Here is a 21,495-nt window from a genome sequence, read left to right as displayed (position 1 = left end):
TTACTTCCTATGCTTCATATTTTCTATATTCTCATTTATATTTCCTTCACCCCTAACTTCTTCTCTGCCTTGAAAATTTTTTATTCTTTTTCACCCAGTTGACGGCTACTAATTGCTGAAACTTCCACTCAGTTACTATTTCCTCAGTTAGCATTTCTTCATCTGACTTCTCTGACTTGGTCAAATTCCTTAGTATATATTTATACTATAATAAACCTCTCCTATGTGCTTCTCAGAGCCTTGTCTTTACATTTGTTTTTGAAATTATTTGATTAATAGCTCTATCAAAATTTGTAAGCTCCACCAAAACACAGATCATGTCTCTTTTTTGGTCAGCACATTGCTTTAGACAAGACAGGGATTCAACAAGCATTTGTTGAATGAATGAATGTTACATTCCTATATAGTGGTAGTTTTTCATTTGTGTGTGTTTGTGCGTGTGTGTGTGTGTGTGTGTGTGTGTCTCCTGGAATGTCTTTTATGCTTCTAGATTTTCATATGACAACTTAGCTTTTCTCAGATATTGCCATGCATGAAGATTTGTTTCATGCTTTCTTCCTATCACCTCAACTCATCCTGAACTCATCCTGAGGTTTCATGCTTCTCTGAGATACTTTTGTTCATTTGTTGTTAGTTGTCGGGAGGGCTTTTTCTTTACCAAAAAATAGACATATTTTGTCATGTTTTGCCTTATTTTTCTCCTCCATTTTCTTTTTTTTAAAATTCTAGACACATATGTGTCCAGAGACATTTTATTTATTTTTAACAGCTTTACTGTGGTGCAATTAATATAAACTGTACATATTTAATGTATACAATTTGATTGATTTGATCATATGCATATACCCATGAAACCATCTCCACAATAAAGGTAATAAACACATCAATGATTTCCAAAACTTCTTCCTGCCATTACTCTCCTTTTTTAATGTATGTGTATGAATGTTTAACTTGAGATCTACTCTCAACATTTTTTTTTTTTTTTAGTATACAGTGTCGCACTGTTAACCACAGGTACTATGTTGTTCAGATCTCTAGGTCTCTATAATTTACTCATTTTGCGTAACTAAAACTTTATACCTATGAAACAACTCTCCATTTCAGAAATGTTATCTAGGCAGATCTTTGATAGCTAAGATTTCTATTCAAAGTATTGTTATAGACTGAACTATGCACCCACCTCCTGCCATACACACACACACACACACACACACACACACACACACATTCATACATTTAAGCCTTAATCTTCAGTGTGACAGTATTTGGAGATAGGGCTTTAGGTGGTAATTAAGGTTAAATGAGATCACAAGTGTGGGACCCCAATCTGATAGGATTAGTGGCCTTATAAGTAGAGTAAGAGATCTCTCTCTCTCTCTCTCTCTCTCTCTCTTTCTCTACTGCTTATGAGCACACAGCGAGAACGTGGCCATCTACAAGCTAGGAAGGTACTCTCACTAGAAACCAACTTGGCTGGTACCTTAATGTTTGACTTCCTAGCCTCCAGAATTGTGAGAAATACATTTCAGTTGTTTTTAAGTCTGTGGTATTTTGTTATGGTGGCCCAAGCAGACTAATACAGGTGTGTTTGACAATAAATAAAAAGAATCCTTCCTTCTAGTAATCAATCTACACTGGTGTGGTTTTAAGAGAATATCTAACCTTGTAAAATTGAGTGTGTTTATATGTTTGGAAAAGAATGTTAGCACATTATTTTCTTTCTTAAAGAAAGCTGTTTATTTCTCAGAACTTGTTATTTTATCCAAGGCTAGAACAGAGATTCATAGAAATGAAATCTCATTGTATTCTGAGTCAGACAAAAACAATGCCATCAATACCCTTTCTCAGGGGAAAGATCTTATACTTGGAGGTCTTTTTCAAGTCATCTTCTAAGGAATAAGAGTATAGAACTGAAGACCTTTCATGAAAGTCTTGTCTCTTGAGCATTTTATACCAGTAAAGGCTTGGATAAAGTCCAAAGAAAAGTTTCAGATAGGAATTCTTGGCTCATAGGGAAAGCAAACGTGCAAGCAATTTGAGGTTTGTGCTTTGGAGTCTTTATACTACTTTCCCATGTCAATTTTAAAACAAGAAGCTCTTTAAATTTTCATTGAGCCTGATCCTGCCATTTGTGGACCAAAGAGCACAAGTCTGTTGATGGGAGAATAGCTTTACACACTGTTCCCAATCTCTAGGGACCACCATAAAGTAAATCCTATGTTTCAGTTGCTCTTCAGTAGCTGAAGTGGGAATAGAAGTGGGTTGTGCAGAAGTAGTCCAAGGAATAATGAGGTATTTGTCCAATGGCCTGTGGAGCAACTTGCTCCTAGCTATAGGCAAAGCAACAGCAACAGTGTATCACCACTGGGATATCTAGATTTTGGGGGAGAAGGGGGACTGTAAATGTCAGGGTTTACTTATCCTTCATGGAAAGCTTATGGAACTCTGTGCATGGCTGTCTGTAATATGCATGTGCACTTGTATTCTCCAGTTGCCTTTCACAGACCTCCATCAGCGCTCTGAAGTTTCTCGGCAAAAACTCAGAGAGACTTCCACAGAGAAAATGGATCAGATTCATTATTTGTCATCTTATTCTAGTGGTCTTTCTGTTGGGTGGCACGATGTCTGTCCCAAGCATCACATAACAGTTAATGTTCATTCTCTCAGAAAATCTATTCAAACCTTAAAGTCCCCACCAGATATTATAGCAATCAGATCATAACACATCCATACCAGCAAAGTGAAATTAATGTTCCAAGAGGCACCCATTATATTTGATTATGTTGTAAAAGAACAGTGCAAAATTTCAGTAGTCAATGTTGTTTTTATAAAAAGCATTTCCAAACAGAAAACTTTATGTCACTCATCAAAGAAAAAAAAAACATTTCTTCACTCATAGGTCATGAAAGATCATACAACTATCTTTACATGTGCTTCCAAAGGGTGGCCACCACTGGCACACCTGAAAAAAATGCTTTATTTGTGAGGAGCTCTCTTATTTGTGAGTTTCTCGGATTTTTCAGTGTGCTTGGTAGACACAAAATTGCAAAAATGTTTGTATATATGAAGATATACACATGTTGCCTTGGCTAAACTTGATCAACTGCAGCTGATATTTAGGGACGTTTCTGTGCTTCTTTTCTTTACCACTTTGGCCACGGGAGACCTCAAAATCTTCCCTTATTCAGGTCCCATGTTATAAAGTATTAAGTCCAGAGGAATAGCTTTCCCAAAATTTAATAGCTTTTTCCAAATCAACTGGCATGAAACATTTGTTTTGTTTTTGCATCAAGTTTTGGTATTTATACAGTAGGACAGGTAAAGGAGTCTATTTTATTACAGTTCAGGAATAATTCATCTTGTTTGAGTAGGAAATATGTATGTAGGCAATAAAGAAGGAACATTTGTATCACAGTTAAATGGTCTATGAAAAATCATTCACATGATCCTCATCAGATAATATGTGTTCAACAGCTGTATGGAATTTCATAACTCCTATTTAGTGGTGAAAATTATTTAGTTACCTTGTTGTACTAATATATCTTTTTTTGGTATGATATTTATTCTATACATTTTCACCAGAATTATATAGCTTTTCATTATGAAGGCACTTTTAGCAGTTGAATGTCGAATGGGATAAATACAGACTCACGAACTTCAGAGAGCACTTTTTGAAGAAAAATATTATCTCAATACTGCTAGTTTGCAGTTAAAATCATAACCATCAAATTGCTTGAGGTATATATTTCAAAGTTATGGATACTTATTAAAATAAAAGTAAACAAAAAGAATACTATTAATTATATTTTTTTATATCTTGTTGAGGCCTGTCTTAGTTCGGGCTGTTATAACAGAATACTATGGACTGGATGGCTTATAAACAACAGACATTTATTTCTGACAGTTCTGGAGGCTGAGAGGTCAAAGATCAAAGTACTAGAAGATTCCTCACATGGTGGAAGGGGTGAGGGAACTCTGTGGTGTCTTTTTTATAGGGGCACTGATCCCATTCATGAGGCATCTGCCCTTATGACCTAAGCACCTACCAAAGACCCCACATCCTAATACCATGACATTTATGATGAGGATTTCAACATATGAATTTGGGGGATACATAAATATTCAGTCTGTAGAAAGGCCTAATGAAAAGTTATATTTATTCTGTACTATGTTGTATTTTTATTAATGTGCAGTAATTTCTGTAATTTCCAAAGGTTTGAGTTTCCACCTCCAAATTAGAATCTGTTAAATAATACAAATTGTTTACAACAAATCCAAAATTGTGGGTTTTATTTACTCATTTTAACTAACACTGTCTTTAAGTGAGTATTTGGTGGCTGCTTAAATTTATATCAAAGTTTTTAAATTATACTAATGGAAGTTTAGAAAAAAAACTTTTCAACAAAATTGTCCAAATGAGGATTTTATGATTGCTACTTTTAAAAGTGAAAGACTCTTTAATTAAATCTTTTTTGAGGAAACTTTGCAGTTGAGGTACAAAGTTAGTACCAACAATTAGGTCTCTAAACTTGACACTGGGATTTTAGTGGATGAATCAGCAGTGAAATGTCTTCCACAATATCCACAATATTCTTATTCAAGGAGTCCTTTTTTTTTATTTAGGGTTTTTGAAATTTGAAAACTTTTCTCTCAAATTAGGAAAATTTTCATCTTTGACTAGCTTTAAAATTTTATGATTCCTCTTAATATTTTCTTTTTTTTAAGTTTTTTTAATATATTATTTGAGAGAGTGTGTGCATGAGTGGGGGAGGGGAGGAGAGAAGGAAGAGGGGGGGAGAGAGAGAGAGAGAGAGAGAGAATCCCAAGAAGGCTCCACACTGTCAACGTGGGGCCTGACTTGAGGCTTGAATGCATGAACTGTGAGATCATGATCTGAGCTGAAATCAAGAGTGGGGTGCTAAACCTAAAGAGTCACCCAAGTATCCTATCCTGTTAATATCTTCTAAACATGAACATGTGGTTACTCATTGAATTTTCTAGGTATTGAGTTCCTCATGAATTATGATAATATTTACTTAATTATCTCCCCTTTTACAAAAAAAAGTTCAATTAAAATTGTTTTGACATTAAGTCTCTATGTATGGTTTCAAATTTTAACTGTCATGGGTTATTTCTGCAAAATGTCACTTTACAAAGGCATTTATGAAAAAAAATGAAGATCCAATTATTCTTGTCTAATAACACATTCTAGAAATTATATTTGTTTTTAATCTTATATTGATATCGTAGTGTCCAAGGAGCAGAGTTTGGTAATTTCTGATGGGCTCAGCCTCTAGCATGTTCTCAGTGAGATGTGATGGACACATACCTAAGCAAAGGCAGGTGTGATTGACATTGAAAATCGTCAAGTTTGGGTTTTTTGATTACATATTCATGATGTTAGAGTAATACCTGAGAAAAATGGGACAGTAATAAAACCAAACACACACAAATACATAGGAAAGCAAGACAGTAGAAGTACACAAGACAGGCAATCAGGTCCCTGAGAAGAGCAGTTGAAGTACTTTTGTTCTGTGCCCTAACTCTAACTTTACTGCCGTGGCCTGGGTGCTGCATCCTGAGGTCACAAGTTTGCTTCCCAGGAACTTGTGCCCAACAGGTGGGGGATTAAAAACTTTTCTTCTTAAAATGTTAAGCTAATAAATTGATAGGTCTCTGGAGACATTTGATTTTGTCTTTTATCACATCATAGTTTTGTAACTAGATATAAAATATGTCAGTACCAGCTTGATCTTTTAACTGTCTAAAGTTATCACCTTTTAAAGATGTGCCCCGGCCCCCCAACTCAGTATCCTCAACTCATTTAACAGTTGACTCAAATAATCAGAAATACAGTTGCTTGTTGGTATTTCTTTTGATAAAATATAGTTCCTGAGGATGTATAAAATCCATCTTACTGTCTATTCCATCAAATAACTTTAATATTAAAATCATAAAGGACTTGGTTAAGTAGCACTTTTTCTATACAAGTCATTTCTTCCAGGCCAATAATTTTTATTCTTCCTGAATCACTGTATGTTACCAATATCAGTATACATTAATTCTCAGAAATCAACTCTCAATGACCACTTTACAGATCAATCTCTGGACATTTTACTTATCTCCATTTCAAGTTCCTTTTAATTTAAGGTATTTCTGAGACAATTTTTTATTCCCTAAAGTAGATATATATAAGCTGCCAAGGGGCACCTGGGTGACTCTGCTGGTTAAGCGTTGACTCCTGATTTCTGCTCAGGTCATAATCTCACAGTTGGTGAGTTTGAATCCTGCATCGGGCTCCATGCTGACCTAGTGGAGCCTGCTTGGGATTCTCTCTCCCTCTCTCTCTCTCTCTGCCCTTCTGGCTCTCTGTCTCTCTTTCAAAATAAATAAACTTAAAAAAATAAAAATAAAAAATAAAAGTGTGGAAGAGATACATAAGAAATAAAAGCATATTTTAAAAAGAACTGTTATTAGAAGGGCAATTCATGGAAATCTGTTTATACAACCTAGTCCAATGGTTGAAGTGGTCATTAATTAATCTTCCTCCTTTTTCACGGAGTTTCATAGAATAACGCCAAACTGAGGCTCCACTTAGTTTGCATGGAACTCAATGAAATAAAACATTAAGTCCCATAAGGTGGTGATTATTTGTAAGAAATAAATAAATTTAAATAAAATTGAAGAGCCATTTAAAAAGAATTTACACTATTAAATATGGAACTTTTATAGACACCCTTAGCCTCTGAAGACACGTCTAATTCTGAATTCTTTTGAGAAATGATATATATAATTCCAGAATGTATGAATCAAAGATATTTATTCACATCCGAAGCTGTTCTAGAGTGTGGCAATGTGAGTTTTATCTAGAAGCATCATTAATGACCATTTAGATTGTAAAGGAAACTGAGGAGTTTACATTACTTTACTCTATTGAACCATAAACATTTTCATGATATTTTGAGAAGGTGTGTGGATTTTAGTTGCTCCTTAAATATTTTCAGTTTCACTATTGAATTAAAATTAGTGAAATTTTAATTTTGTACTTTTTTTTTTTTTTTTTTTTAAATTTTTTTTTCAACGTTTATTTATTTTTGGGACAGAGAGAGACAGAGCATGAACGGGGGAGGGGCAGAGAGAGAGGGAGACACAGAATCGGAAGCAGGCTCCAGGCTCCGAGCCGTCAGCCCAGAGCCCGACGCGGGGCTCGAACTCACGGACCGCGAGATCGTGACCTGGCTGAAGTCGGACGCTCAACCGACTGCGCCACCCAGGCGCCCCAATTTTGTACTTTTTATACTTTGTTACTGAGATTTTTATGATCTGCATGGAATGTGGTAAGCATTATATTTGGACTAGGAAAAAAGCATGAAATAAATCTGCCTAGGAACAATTGATTTCTTTTAATGCCAACAAATTGATTAAAACATTAACATAGGTTAGAATATATTTATTATACTGGAGGAGAACAGTGGTTAATGCCATTACCAACTTTTGTATGTATTTAAACAAACTAATTTTCGGAATAATTGTATAGCCATTTCAGAAATACTGTCTATTCAGCATATGTTAGTTATAGCGACATATGGAAGTAAAATGCCTTTAAAATTTTTTTCAAAAATACACTATTTTAGTATTTGAATGAAAATAAACTTAGAATGGAGATAGTAATAACAATAAATTGACTTAAAACAGTGTCAACACTAAGCAATTTTATTTTTGAAAGAAAGAGAGAGAGAGAGAGAGAGAGAGAGAGAGCAAGTGGGGGATGGGCAGAGAGAGAGAGAGAAAGAGGGAGAGAAAATCCCAAGCAGGGTCCACGCTGTGTGCACAGAGCCTGACGTGGGGCTTGAACTCACAAACTATGAGATCATGTCCTGAGCCAAAATCAAGAGTCAGACTCTTAATAACTGAGCCACCTAAATTGATTTTTTAAAAGATAACTGCTCTGTAGATCAACTTTTCCCTTTCTTACTGTTTTTATGACCAAACTTACAGCATAGTGCTTTTTAATTTCCCTGATTGTTCACTATAGTACTCATAGATATTTTTCAATTTCTAAAGTAAGAAAAGCGATTATAAAATATATAAAAATTAATAAATAGAAAGATTGTACATCTAATATTAATGAATGAATAGACAGAATCAGGAAATTTAAGCGCTATTAGATGACGTTCTTTCAAACTAGGCTAGATAAAGTCAAGCTAGAATATTCTTTTTTTAAATTTTTATTTATTTTTGAGAGAGAGAGAGCATGCATGCTCTCAGGGGAGGAGCAGAGAGAGGGAGACACAGAATCTGAAGCAGGTTCCAGGCTCCTTGCTGTCAGCACAAAGCCTGATGCAGGGCCTGAACTCACAAGCCGCAAGATCATGACCCGAGCCAAAGTTGGACATTTAACCTACTGAGCCGCCCAGCCGCTCCTAGAATATTCTGTTTCATGAGCAGAGAAATTCTATAGTTGAGTCCACCATGTTAACTCACTCCTTTAGGCTGAGTGAGAGAGAAATAATGATAACTGAAATAATATTCTACTCAATTATTATAAAAACCTATGTGACAGAATACCTTAGTAATCCACGTGCAAAAGAACATTAAGAGATGGATGAAAGATTTAAAGATTGTACTTAAGTTTAATGCTGTTTTTACCACTAGCTCACAGTACTATGAATGACACAGATGTGCCTATGGAAACAACTGAATGCATTCAGGGTCAAGGAGAAGGTTACCGGGGCACCATCAACTCCATCTGGAATGGAGTTCCCTGTCAGCGTTGGGATTCCCAGTATCCTCACCAGCATGACATAACTCCTGAAAATTTCAAGTGCAAGTGAGTATATTAGGCACATATAAATTTCAGCAGGCTCTCAGGAAACGAGGAAGAATGGTGACTCTAATAATTCCTGTGTTAGTAATTCTTAAACTTTAGTGTGTCTAGAGATAATCAGGAGTTAAAACGCAGATTCATCCACGCAGATATTTTGATTCCTTAAATATGAGATTTGGACCTCAAATATGCATTTTAATAAGCACTCTAGGTGAGTTTTGAATCAGATAGTTGAAGTACCATATTTTGGAAAACGCACCTCTAGGTTTCTGATCACAGCTTTGTTTTCGCAGGCACATTTCATAACTCATTTAAGGATAATGATAGCCAGCCAAGTTTCAAGCTAGTGCCTTCTTAAAATTTCACATTAATTTTAGGGGAGATTACATTTTTTTTCTTTTACAAAAAGAGGCATGCCTTCATTTCAATCAGCATTGTAAACTGATGTGTTTTCGGCCTTGAAGAAATATTATTTTTAAAGTCTCAAATGAATGTTTTCTGCTGTTTCTAGATTCCCTTTGAAGAGTAGGAAAGTAAAACAATTATTTAGATGAATCAAGCCAAAGAAACTGCCCTTGAATATCAATTATATTGCCGCTATGTGCCTTCTCCATGGCTGTTTTTTTTCACCGCTTGACTTTTGCTGGACAGAACAGCCACAATGCCATGTGTTTTTAAATTGTCCACCTTGTTATGAGGAACATAAAATGATTGCTTTTGAAATTTATAACACACGTGCCATTCATAGTGGCTTTGCCGAAATAGCACCTATAAATAACATATATTGGCTTTATGTAATTGGCTTTTAATAAGAGAGCTTAACATTTCAAGATGGAGAATTATGAGCATGAGTTGGCCCATCCACTGGAGAGAGGAGATATTTTATAGGTTCGTTGCTTGTTTTAGCTAATTTAATGTATTTGCTTAGATAGTAAAAACATAAATATTTTTTCATTATTTTATAATAACAAATGTTTACTTGTTATTGTGGGTTTTCTTCCCTCATTTACTTCAGAGCAATTCTCTCTGCTCCTGACCCATGTGTTTCACACCTCAGAAGTAAATACCAAAGTAGAGAAAGCAAAGAGAATGAGAAGAGATTAGTTAAGAGGCACAAAGGAGACAGTGTCCATGCCATTCACATGTTTTGTTAATTTCTAATGAATGGTGATAATACTCAAGTAAGAAACTGTGTATGTACAAATACTCAAAAGAATTTAACTAGGCAGTTATTCATCTAAAAGAGCAAATTTGTGTAAAATTTATGTAAAACTCAATTCGCATATTTTATACTGGCACACATTTTTAAAATATAAGTATAAATTGGTTAAAAGAAATAAAAGATTTTCTTCATAATAATTTTATCATTTCATAAGAAGGCTAATGGCTTTAATAAGGGTTGTAACTATGATCGCTTGCTATGCAGTGGCTTTAGCTATAAGGATCACTGTTCTCACGATCTTACATAACCCAGTTTGTATCAGGACCTATTTTGACTAGATAACTTACTAACTTGTTGGTTTTATAACTGAACTCAAGTTTCTTCCTTAAAAAAAAACAACAACAAAAAACTTCTCTGTTTCTAATGGTGAACATGAATATTACTAAAATTGTACTTCTGATTGGACCTAAGTGATACAAAGAATGCAGTTTCCAATAGATTGAATATTAATCTTGTTAAATTATTTGTCAGGGCGTCTCTAAAGAGAAAGCTCATGTTTGATTCAAATTTGAGAGCATTTGCTTGAGAGAGCAAACCATAAATTACATGTGTTATGTAACATGAACCTTATATTAAGGTAAAATTCTTTTATATATAGGGAATATTAATATAGACTTTTTCCTGATTAAGCACTTTAAGTGTCTATCAAATCACTGCTAACATAAAGGATGTCTATGCAATACACTGACGATTTCTCCAACAGTTAGGGTTTCTATAGAATTAAGAGAATGTTTTACAGAAATATTTATAAGATTTTATAAGACTTACAAGATTTATAAGATTTGAGATCACTTTTATAAATCAATAAAGCAGCGTTCTGGAATGGAAAGAAATGTATGCAGCAAATTAAATCAAAGGAATACAGAATTCAAGAAAAAGAAAGCTATTGTGTTTGTGTGTGTGTGTGTGTGTGTGTGTGTGTGTCAAATGTTTGGATAGGTAGAACTTTCATTTTAAATGAGAGATACATGTTGTTTCTACATTATATATCGGCCATGAAAACATAAAAATAATAGGCCAGTGTTTACAAATTATAATAGTTGAGAGTCCAGGCGTTGAGAATGAGTAAGAAAAATGAGGTGGTGCTATTTTTCCCTTTCATGAGGCAGTAGTGTTTGTATGGAAGTCCAGGCCTGTGGCATGAAAAGAATACTGACCTCTGACAGCCTTTATTTCAGTCATATGGGCGGTGTCAGTTGTGTATACTGAATTCTAAATTGTTATAACTCTCCTAAATCTAAAACTTAGAACTCTGTTTATAAACATGCATGCATTCGGGGATTCTAGAAATGTAATAGCACTTGTTTCCCCATTTGTAAGAACTCAGGCAATTTGCATTAACGCGCTTATTCTCAATAGGGACCTACGAGAAAATTTTTGCCGAAATCCAGATGGAGCTGAGTCACCCTGGTGTTTTACCACTGATCCAAACATCCGAGTTGGCTACTGCTCCCAAATTCCAAAATGTGATGTGTCGAGTGGACAAGGTAATAGCTGACATTTTCAGGGTGGGCACGATTAATTTCAGGGTTAATGCCTAAAGGGAGAACACATTTCACAGCGGAGGACCTACTTCTTGTTGCACTGTTTTTTTTGCTGGTTTGCAAACAAAATCACCAAATCTGCAGTTGAATTTCTTTTACGCGTTCATTTGTTCAACTTTTATTTGTTTATTTGAGTGCATACTAGTGTCAGGCACAGTTTTAGACACTGGGGATATACTAGTGAGCAAAACAAAATTATCTCCATGGGACTCCAGAAATTCCCGCAAACAGACAACGAAAATAAATAAGCAAAAGGGAAGTGGGAATGATAAGTTTGTTTGTGTAAATGCTAGAGGGAAAAATGTCCCAGAGGTAGAGGAGACGGTGTTGCTATTAGATTTTAACGGTATGGGAAGCTCTTACATATCAAGGGAACGTTTAAGCAGGACCTCAAAGGGGTGAGGGAGCATCATGTACCATGTGCATGTATCTGTAAATAGCGTTCTAGGTAGAGGAAACCGCAAGTGAAAATGCCATGAGATGGGACAGTGCTTGAAAAGGGAAAGGAAAGAAACACCACATCACTGTGCCTGGTACAGAACAAGCAAGGGAGACCATAGCAGAGGATGTGGTTAGAAAACAGTTGGGCTAAAATCACATATGCCTGGTAGGAATTGGAAGGATTTACACTTTTACTCTGAAAGAGAAGGGACTCTGTTGTGGGGTTCTGAAAGATGTAGATGATCTGTCTGGTTTCAATTTTAACAAATGAGTATGGCTGCATTACGGAAAACAGCTAGAGATTCTAACAAGGGCCAAAACAGGAGGATCCATTGCGTGTTTTCAGTAATTCAGTAAAAAGAGGAGAGCGATATGGACCTGGGTGTTAGCAGTGGAGATGATGTGTAGCAATGGGGTTTGGGGTAAACCACCACTGACTTGTAAACATAGATGCCATTGAAGATAATTGTTTTAGGAAGCAGTAGTACAGAAAAGTTAAAATGATTTAGGTTTAAAAAAGAAATCATTTGTCAAAGATTAATAATAATGTTGAAATCTGGGCATTTACTAGTACATAATGAATTCAGGGTTATGATTTTTAAGCAATCATATTCTTCCCCATAAATTTAATCATGGTCAGTCCTAAATCATCCCAAGCCAAATTTAAAGTTCATCTCATAGATTTATTGTCCTATACATCTCCCATCCTTTAACTTTTTCTGCAGTGTCATTTTTTTTTTATGAACAATTCTGAAAAGTTATAGAGGGAGGAGGGGTTGAGTCTCTTTTCAGTCAATTTCACTGTTCTTTGGCAGATTTCAAAGGTCATTTGGAAATAAAGTTGAAACCAGTGTTTAAGTGAGGTTTAGTACCAGCTGGATATTCTTTGTCCCTGTCTTGTTCATGTAAACAAGCACTGCTAATTTGAGATAGAGGCAAATGAAAACAATTGTTTAAAAGGCTTCTTATGTATGTTAACCTGCTTTTATAGCCATATATATCACTTACCAAAGGGTCAAGTAATAAATAGAGAATTTTAGATTCTAAAAGTTAAGCTGATGATGTTGCTTATCTAATAAATCTACAAATTAATAGATGAAGAAATTAGTTTCAGTTTTATGAATTCAGATAGCTTGCCTAAATTCTCAAATAGCACAGCTGGGATTGAAAATAACCTTCCTTGAAATGATCTTTCATTACTTTAAAAAATATATTATTTTTAACAATATATTATACCTGATAAGTGCAACATTGTGTTAAGCTCTGTAGGGCAAGTTAAAAACCAAGTCCTACTTAAGAGACACTGTTAAGCCAATTCGACATATAGCTGTAAAATTATAATGGTTATGCCATTATATGATACTGCCAAGCTAATAATTGGCATTGTTAAATATGTGATATGTGTGCATGCATGCACGTAAACACACATAGAAGGATGTTGTTATATTTTCCATGTAACAGAAAATACAAACATGTATAGACTGTTATTAGAAAAGATTTTCCTAAATATTGAACATCTGAATTAGCATACAATCAAATGCTCTTCCAATTAAATATTGAATAACTCTATTGAAAACTAAAAACTGAAATTACAGACTTTCTTCAAAAATGCTTTTCAAACACAACTTATTAGATTATATAACACACACTATAAGCAGTAAACAGGATGTAATTCACAGCTTTAAGTACTTGTATCAATATCATAAATAATGAAGACAAGTAAATGAAATTTCAAACTTAAGAGTTGGGGAAAAAACAAACCAAAAGCAGTAAAAAGAATATAACCAAGTTAGATCAAACATTAATAAGGTCTAGAACTAATGAATAAAGCAAAATAATGGTTCTTTGAAAAAATTAACAAAATAGATAGTCATCAGCTAGTGAAAAAAAGAAGACAAAATATAAGAAAAAAAGACAAAAATATAAAATAATAATCATCAAAGGGGAAATAAGCATTGAAACAGGAAAATTAGAAAACATGAGACTATTTTATATAACCTCATGTAAGAAACTTGGCAAATAAAAAAAATGGATAATTTACTAAGAAAATTCAAATTAAGAATTGACCCTGGTCGGTTCAATTAGTCCAAGAATTAGACCTATTCTTAGGGAAGAAATATAGAAATGTATTAATGAACCATTCTATCAAAAATATACTGTGCCTGGGTGCATTCACAGGCTAGTTAATCTCAATGCTACATAACTTCCTATGTAGCTTAACAAATACAGTAAAGCACAATAAATTATATGTGAAACTTCCATCAGGAATGTTGAATTATAATATTAATATCTAAAAATGATGAAGGTAGCAAAAAAAAACAATAAACTTATCTCATTTGTGAATATAGAAATTTTAAATGAAATTTGAGCAACGCCCAATAAAGTGACTTAAAATATAAAACATAATGATTGAGTGGAGTTTAGTCTAAGGACAAAAATGATTTAGTTTTAGAAATCCATTAACATAATTTATCTTAGACCTAAGAAAAGCAATAATATAATAAATGTAAATAAATTTTAAAATTTCTGTTACAAAATTTACTCCTTTCTCATAAAAACATTCAAATGAGATTTTCTGGAATATACACACACTCTACACACATATCTGTATATCCATATATATATATACAAAGAGAGAGAGAAGCTGAGACAGAGCCTTCTTTAAAATATATATTCACATTTTAACATATACACATAGACACATAGACATCCTCACATACACAAACACGTATAGACACAAACACATATATAAGTATATATTATATAGTTAATGGGGATATATGTAGTATACAATTGATGAGGGACATTAGAGACATTCTTATGAAGGTAAAAAAGAAAACAAGAATGTATAATATTTTCTTTACTATGTAACATTGTAAGTACAAGTTAAGATAAGTTAACATATTCCTCTTTAACACTGTATTGGAGATGTTATTCCATATAAATAAAAGATCATATTGATCTTTATTTAAAAAAATTTTTTTTTCAACGTTTATTTATTTTTGGGACAGAGAGAGACAGAGCATGAACGGGGGAGGGGCAGAGAGAGAGGGAGACACAGAATCGGAAACAGGCTCCAGGCTCTGAGCCATCAGCCCAGAGCCCGATGTGGGGCTCGAACTCACGGACCGCGAGATCGTGACCTGGCTGAAGTCGGACGCTTAACCGACTGCGCCACCCAGGCACCCCAATATTGATCTTTATTTATGCAAATGATATAAATAGTAATATACTTAGAAAATTAAATTCAATAATAAAAAATCACTAAAGTAGCATTCATATATGAGTTTGAAGATTTAATTAAAGGGAAAACTATATCTATAATAGTAATAAAGCTAATGGAAACTTAGGAATAAATTTAGAAAGAAATGTGTAAAATCTGTGTAATAAAATTTTCAAATCACTACTCAAAGCCACAAAGGTGTACTTTAAACGTGGAAAAACATCCCTTGTTCTTGATATGAGAACACAACATCATGAATACATCAATTCTACCTAAGCTAATGTACAAATTTAATGTGATATTATTAAATAGATCAATGTCTTTTTCTGACACCAACAAACTGATTCTGCAGTTCTCTTGGTAGAGTAAACATAAGTATACATAAGTATACTATGGAAAATCTTGAAAAACAAGGGTGATTAGAGATAATTAACTTTATACATATTAAAACATTTTATAAAGAGCTGGTAATTAAGACTGTAGTTCTAGTACAATGAATAAATTCGCAATTGGAACAAAACACAGAAATGAGAAATAGACTCCTTAGAGAGATTTATGATATTAAAAATGTGACTATACATAACTGAGTAAAAAACGAACTTTTAAAATATAATAATGGAGTTCCCGGCAAGATGGCGGCTTAGGAGGACGCTGGGCTCACCTCACGTCCTGTTGATCACTTAGATTCCATCTACACCTGCCTAAATAACCCAGAAAACCGCCAGAGGATTAGCAGAACGGAGTCACCGGAGCCAAACGCAGACGAGAGGCCCACGGAAGAGGGTAGAAAGGGCGGCGAGGCGGTGCGCGCTCCACGGACTGGCGGGAGGGAGCCGGGGCGGAGGGGCGGCTCGCCGGCCAAGCAGAGCCCCCGAGTCTGGCTGGCAAAAGCGGAGGGGCCTGACGGACTGTGTTCCCACAACAAGCGCGACTTAGCGTCTGGGAGGTCATAAGTTAACAGCTCTGCTCGGAAAGCGGGAAGGCTGGAGGACAAAGGGAGGGAGAGCTGCTGAGCCCCCTGACAACAGAGCTCAGTTTGGTGGGGAACAAAGGCGCTCGCCAGCGCCAACTCCCCCGCCCATCCCCCAGCCGAAATCCCAAAGGGAACCGGTTCCTGCCAGGGAACTTGCTCGCTCCGAGCAAACACCCAACTCTGCGCTTCTGCGGAGCCAAACCTCCGGCAGCGGATCTGACTCCCTCCCGCGGCCACCGGGCCCCTCCTGAAGTGGATCACCTAAGGAGAAGCGATCTAAGCCTGCCCCTCCTGCCCCCGTGCACCTTGCCTACCCACCTCAGCTAATACGCCAGATCCCCAGCATCACAAGCCTGGCAGGGTGCAAGTAGCCCAGACGAGCCACACCACCCCACAGTGAATCCCACCCCTAGGAGAGGGGAAGAGAAGGCACACACCAGTCTGACTGTGGCCCCAGCGGTGGGCTGGGGGCAGACATCAGGTCTGACTGCGGCCCCGCCCACCAACTCCAATTATACACCACAGCACAGGGGAAGTGCCCTGCAGGTCCTCACCACGCCAGGGACTATCCAAAATGACCAAGCGGAAGAATTCCCCTCAGAAGAATCTCCAGGAAATAACAACAGCTAATGAGCTGATCAAAAAGGATTTAAATAATATAACAGAAAGTGAATTTAGAATAATAGTCATAAAATTAATCGCTGGGCTTGAAAACAGTATACAGGACAGCAGAGAATCTCTTGCTACAGAGATCAAGGGACTAAGGAACAGTCACGAGGAGCTGAAAAACGCTTTAAACGAAATGCATAACAAAATGGAAACCACCACAGCTCGGCTTGAAGAGGCAGAGGAGAGAATAGGTGAACTAGAAGATAAAGTTATGGAAAAAGAGGAAGCTGAGAAAAAGAGAGACAAAAAAATCCAGGAGTATGAGGGGAAAATTAGAGAACTAAGTGATACACTAAAAAGAAATAATATACGCATAACTGGTATCCCAGAGGAGGAAGAGAGAGGGAAAGGTGCTGAAGGGGTACTTGAAGAAATCATAGCTGAGAACTTCCCTGAACTGGGGAAGGAAAAAGGCATTGAAATCCAAGAGGCACAGAGAACTCCCTTCAGACGTAACTTGAATTGATCTTCTGCACGACATATCCTAGTGAAACTGGCAAAATACAAGGATAAAGAGAAAATTCTGAAAGCAGCAAGGGGTAAACGTGCCCTCACATATAAAGGGAGACCTATAAGACTCGTGACTGATCTCTCTTTTGAAACTTGGCAGGCCAGAAAGAATTGGCACGAGATTTTCAGGGTGCTAGACAGAAAAAATATGCAGCCAAGAATCCTTTATCCAGCAAGTCTGTCATTTAGAATAGAAGGAGAGATAAAGGTCTTCCCAAACAAACAAAAACTGAAGGAATTTGTCACCACTAAACCAGCCCTACAAGAGATCCTAAGGGGGACCCTGTGAGACAAAGTCCCAGAGACATCACTACAAGCATAAAACATACAGACATCACAATGACTCCAAACCCGTATCTTTCTATAATAACACTGAATGTAAATGTATTAAATGCGCCAACCAAAAGACACAGGGTATCAGAATGGATAAAAAAACCAAGACCCATCTATTTGCTGTCTACAAGAGACTCATTTTAGACCTGAGGACACCTTTAGATTGAGAGTGAGGGGATGGAGAACTATTTATCATGCGACTGGAAGCCAAAAGAAAGCTGGAGTAGCCATACTTATATTAGACAAACTAGACTTTAAATTAAAGGCTGTAACAAGAGATGAAGAAGGGCATTATATAATAGTTACAGGGTCTATCCATCAGGAAGAGCTAACAATTATAAATGTCTATGCGCCGAATACCGGAGCCCCCAAATATATAAAACAATTACTCATAAACATAAGCAACCTTATTGATAAGAATGTGGTCATTGCAGGGGACTTTAACACCCCACTTACAGAAATGGATAGATCATCTAGACACACGGTCAATAAAGAAACAAGGGCCCTGAATGACACATTGGATCAGATGGACTTGACAGATATATTTAGAACTCTGCATCCCAAAGCAACAGAATATACTTTCTTCTCGAGTGCACATGGAACATTCTCCAATATAGATCATATACTGGGTCACAAAACAGCCCTTCATAAGTTTACAAGAATTGAAATTATACCATGCTTACTTTCAGACCACAATGCTATGAAGCTTGAAATCAACCACAGAAAAAAGTCTGGAAAACCTCCAAAAGCATGGAGATTAAAGAACACCCTACTAACGAATGAGTGGGTCATCCAGGCAATTAGAGAAGAAATTAAAAAATATATGGAAACAAACGAAAATGAAAATACAACAATCCAAATGCTTTGGGACGCAGCAAAGGCAGTTCTGAGAGGAAAATACATTGCAATCCAGCCCTATCTCAAGAAACAAGAAAAATCCCAAATACAAAACCTAACAGCACACCTAAAGGAACTAGAAGCAGAACAGCAAAGGCAGCCTAAACCCAGCAGAAGAAGAGAAATAATAAAGATCAGAGCAGAAATAAACAATATAGAATCTAAAAAAACTGTAGAGCAGATCAACGAAACCAAGAGTTGGTTTTTTGAAAAAATAAACAAAATTGACAAACCTCTAGCCAGGCTTCTCAAAAAGAAAAGGGAGATGACCCAAATAGATAAAATCATGAATGAAAGTGGAATGATTACAACCAATCCCTCAGAGATACAAACAATTATCAGGGAATACTATGAAAACTTATATGCCAACAAATTGGACAACCTGGAAGAAATGGACAAATTCCTGAACACCCACACTCTTCCAAAACTCAATCAGGAGGAAATAGAAAGCTTGAACAGACCCATAACCAGCGAAGAAATTGAATCGGTTATCAAAAATCTCCCAACAAATAAGAGTCCAGGACCAGATGGCTTCCCAAGGGAGTTCTACCAGACGTTTAAAGCAGAGATAATACCTATCCTTCTCAAGCTATTCCAAGAAATAGAAAGGGAAGGAAAACTTCCAGACCATTCTATGAAGCCAGTATTACTTTGATTCCTAAACCAGACAGAGACCCAGTAAAAAAAGAGAACTACAGGCCAATATCCCTGATGAATATGGATGCAAAAATTCTCAATAAGATACTAGCAAATCGAATTCAATGGCATATAAAAAGAATTATTCACCATGATCAAGTGGGATTCATTCCTGGGATGCAGGGCTGGTTCAACATTCGCAAATCAATCAACGTGATACATCACATTAACAACAAAAAAGAGAAGAACCATATGATCCTGTCAATCGATGCAGAAAAGGCCTTCGACAAAATCCAGCACCCTTTCTTAATAAAAACCCTTGAGAAAGTCGGGATAGAAGGAACATACTTAAAGATCATAAAAGCCATTTATGAAAAGCCCACAGCTAACATCATCCTCAACGGGGAAAAACTGAGAGCTTTTTCCCTGAGATCAGGAACACGACAAGGATGCCCACTCTCACCGCTGCTGTTTAACATAGTGCTGGAAGTTCTAGCATCAGCAATCAGACAACAAAAGGAAATCAAAGGCATCAAAATTGGCAAAGATGAAGTCAAGCTTTCGCTTTTTGCAGATGACATGATATTATACATGGAAAATCCAATAGACTCCACCAAAAGTCTGCTAGAACTGATACAGGAATTCAGCAAAGTTGCAGGATACAAAATCAATGTACAGAAATCAGTTGCATTCTTATACACTAACAATGAAGCAACAGAAAGACAAATAAAGAAACTGATCCCATTCACAATTGCACCAAGAAGCATAAAATACCTAGGAATAAATCTAACCAAAGATGTAAAGGATCTGTATGCTGAAAACTATAGAAAGCTTATGAAGGAAATTGAAGAAGATTTAAAGAAATGGAAAGACATTCCCTGCTCATGGATTGGAAAAATAAATATTGTCAAAATGTCAATACTACCCAAAGCTATCTACACATTCAATGCAATCCCAATCAAAATGGCACCAGCATTCTTCTCGAAACTAGAACAAGCAATCCTAAAATTCATATGGAACCACAAAAGGTCCCGAATAGCCAAAGGAATTCTGAAGAAGAAGACCAAAGCAGGAGGCATCACAATCCCAGACTTTAGCCTCTACTACAAAGCTGTCATCATCAAGACAGCATGGTATTGGCACCAAAACAGACACATAGACCAATGGAATAGAATAGAAACCCCAGAACTAGACCCACAAACGTATGGCCAACTCATCTTTGACAAAGCAGGAAAGAACAACAAATGGAAAAAAGACAGCCTCTTTAACAAATGGTGCTGGGAGAACTGGACAGCAACATGCAGAAGGTTGAAACTAGACCACTTTCTCACACCATTCACAAAAATAAACTCAAAATGGATAAAGGACCTAAATGTGAGACAGGAAACCATCAAAACCTTAGAGGAGAAAGCAGGAAAAGACCTCTCTGACCTCAGCCGTAGCAATCTCTTACTCGACACATCCCCAAAGTCAAGGGAATTAAAAGCAAAAGTGAATTACTGGGATCTTAGGAAGATAAATAGCTTCTGCACAGCAAAGGAAACAACCAACAAAACTAAAAGGCAACCAACGGAATGGGAAAAGATATTCGCAAATGACATATCGGACAAAGGGCTAGTATCCAAAATCTATAAAGAGCTCACCAAACTCTACACCCGAAAAACAAATAACCCAGTGAAGAAATGGGCAGAAAACATGAATAGACACTTCTCTAAAGAAGACATCCGGATGGCCAACAGGCACATGAAAAGATGTTCAGCGTCGCTCCTCATCAGGGAAATACAAATCAAAACCACACTCAGGTATCACCTCACGCCAGTCAGAGTGGCCAAGATGAACAAATCAGGAGACTATAGATGCTGGAGAGGATGTGGAGAAACGGGAACCCTCTTGCACTGTTGGTGGGAATGCAAATTGGTGCAGCCACTCTGGAAAGCAGTGTGGAGGTTCCTCAGAAAATTAAAAATAGACCTACCCTATGACCCAGCAATAGCACTGCTAGGAATTTATCCAAGGGATACAGGAGTACTGATGCATAGGGCCACTTGTACCCCAATGTTCATAGCAGCACTCTCAACAATAGCCAAATTATGGAAAGAGCCTAAATGTCCATCAACTGATGAATGGATAAAGAAATTGTGGTTTATATACACAATGGAATATTACGTGGCAATGAGAAAAAATGAAATATGGCCTTTTGTAGCAACGTGGATGGAACTG

The 21,495-nt window shown here is 36.4% G+C and overlaps 1 protein-coding gene across 2 annotated transcripts in view; it reads left to right on the top strand.

Annotated features, from left to right (window-relative positions):
* HGF (hepatocyte growth factor) overlaps window positions 1-21,495 on the top strand; it is an 85,835-nt gene that overhangs the window by 32,926 nt on the left and 31,414 nt on the right. For both annotated transcript variants that reach the window (XM_043588709.1, XM_043588708.1), the window contains exons 8-9: window positions 8,656-8,830; window positions 11,409-11,536. In XM_043588709.1, coding sequence (XP_043444644.1) covers window positions 8,656-8,830; window positions 11,409-11,536 — 303 coding nt within the window. The remainder of the gene's footprint in view (window positions 1-8,655; window positions 8,831-11,408; window positions 11,537-21,495) is intronic.

Source organism: Prionailurus bengalensis, chromosome A2 (genome assembly GCF_016509475.1).
Source record: "Prionailurus bengalensis isolate Pbe53 chromosome A2, Fcat_Pben_1.1_paternal_pri, whole genome shotgun sequence".
NCBI lineage: Eukaryota > Metazoa > Chordata > Mammalia > Carnivora > Felidae > Prionailurus > Prionailurus bengalensis.
This window is presented reverse-complemented; position numbering and strand designations above follow the sequence as displayed.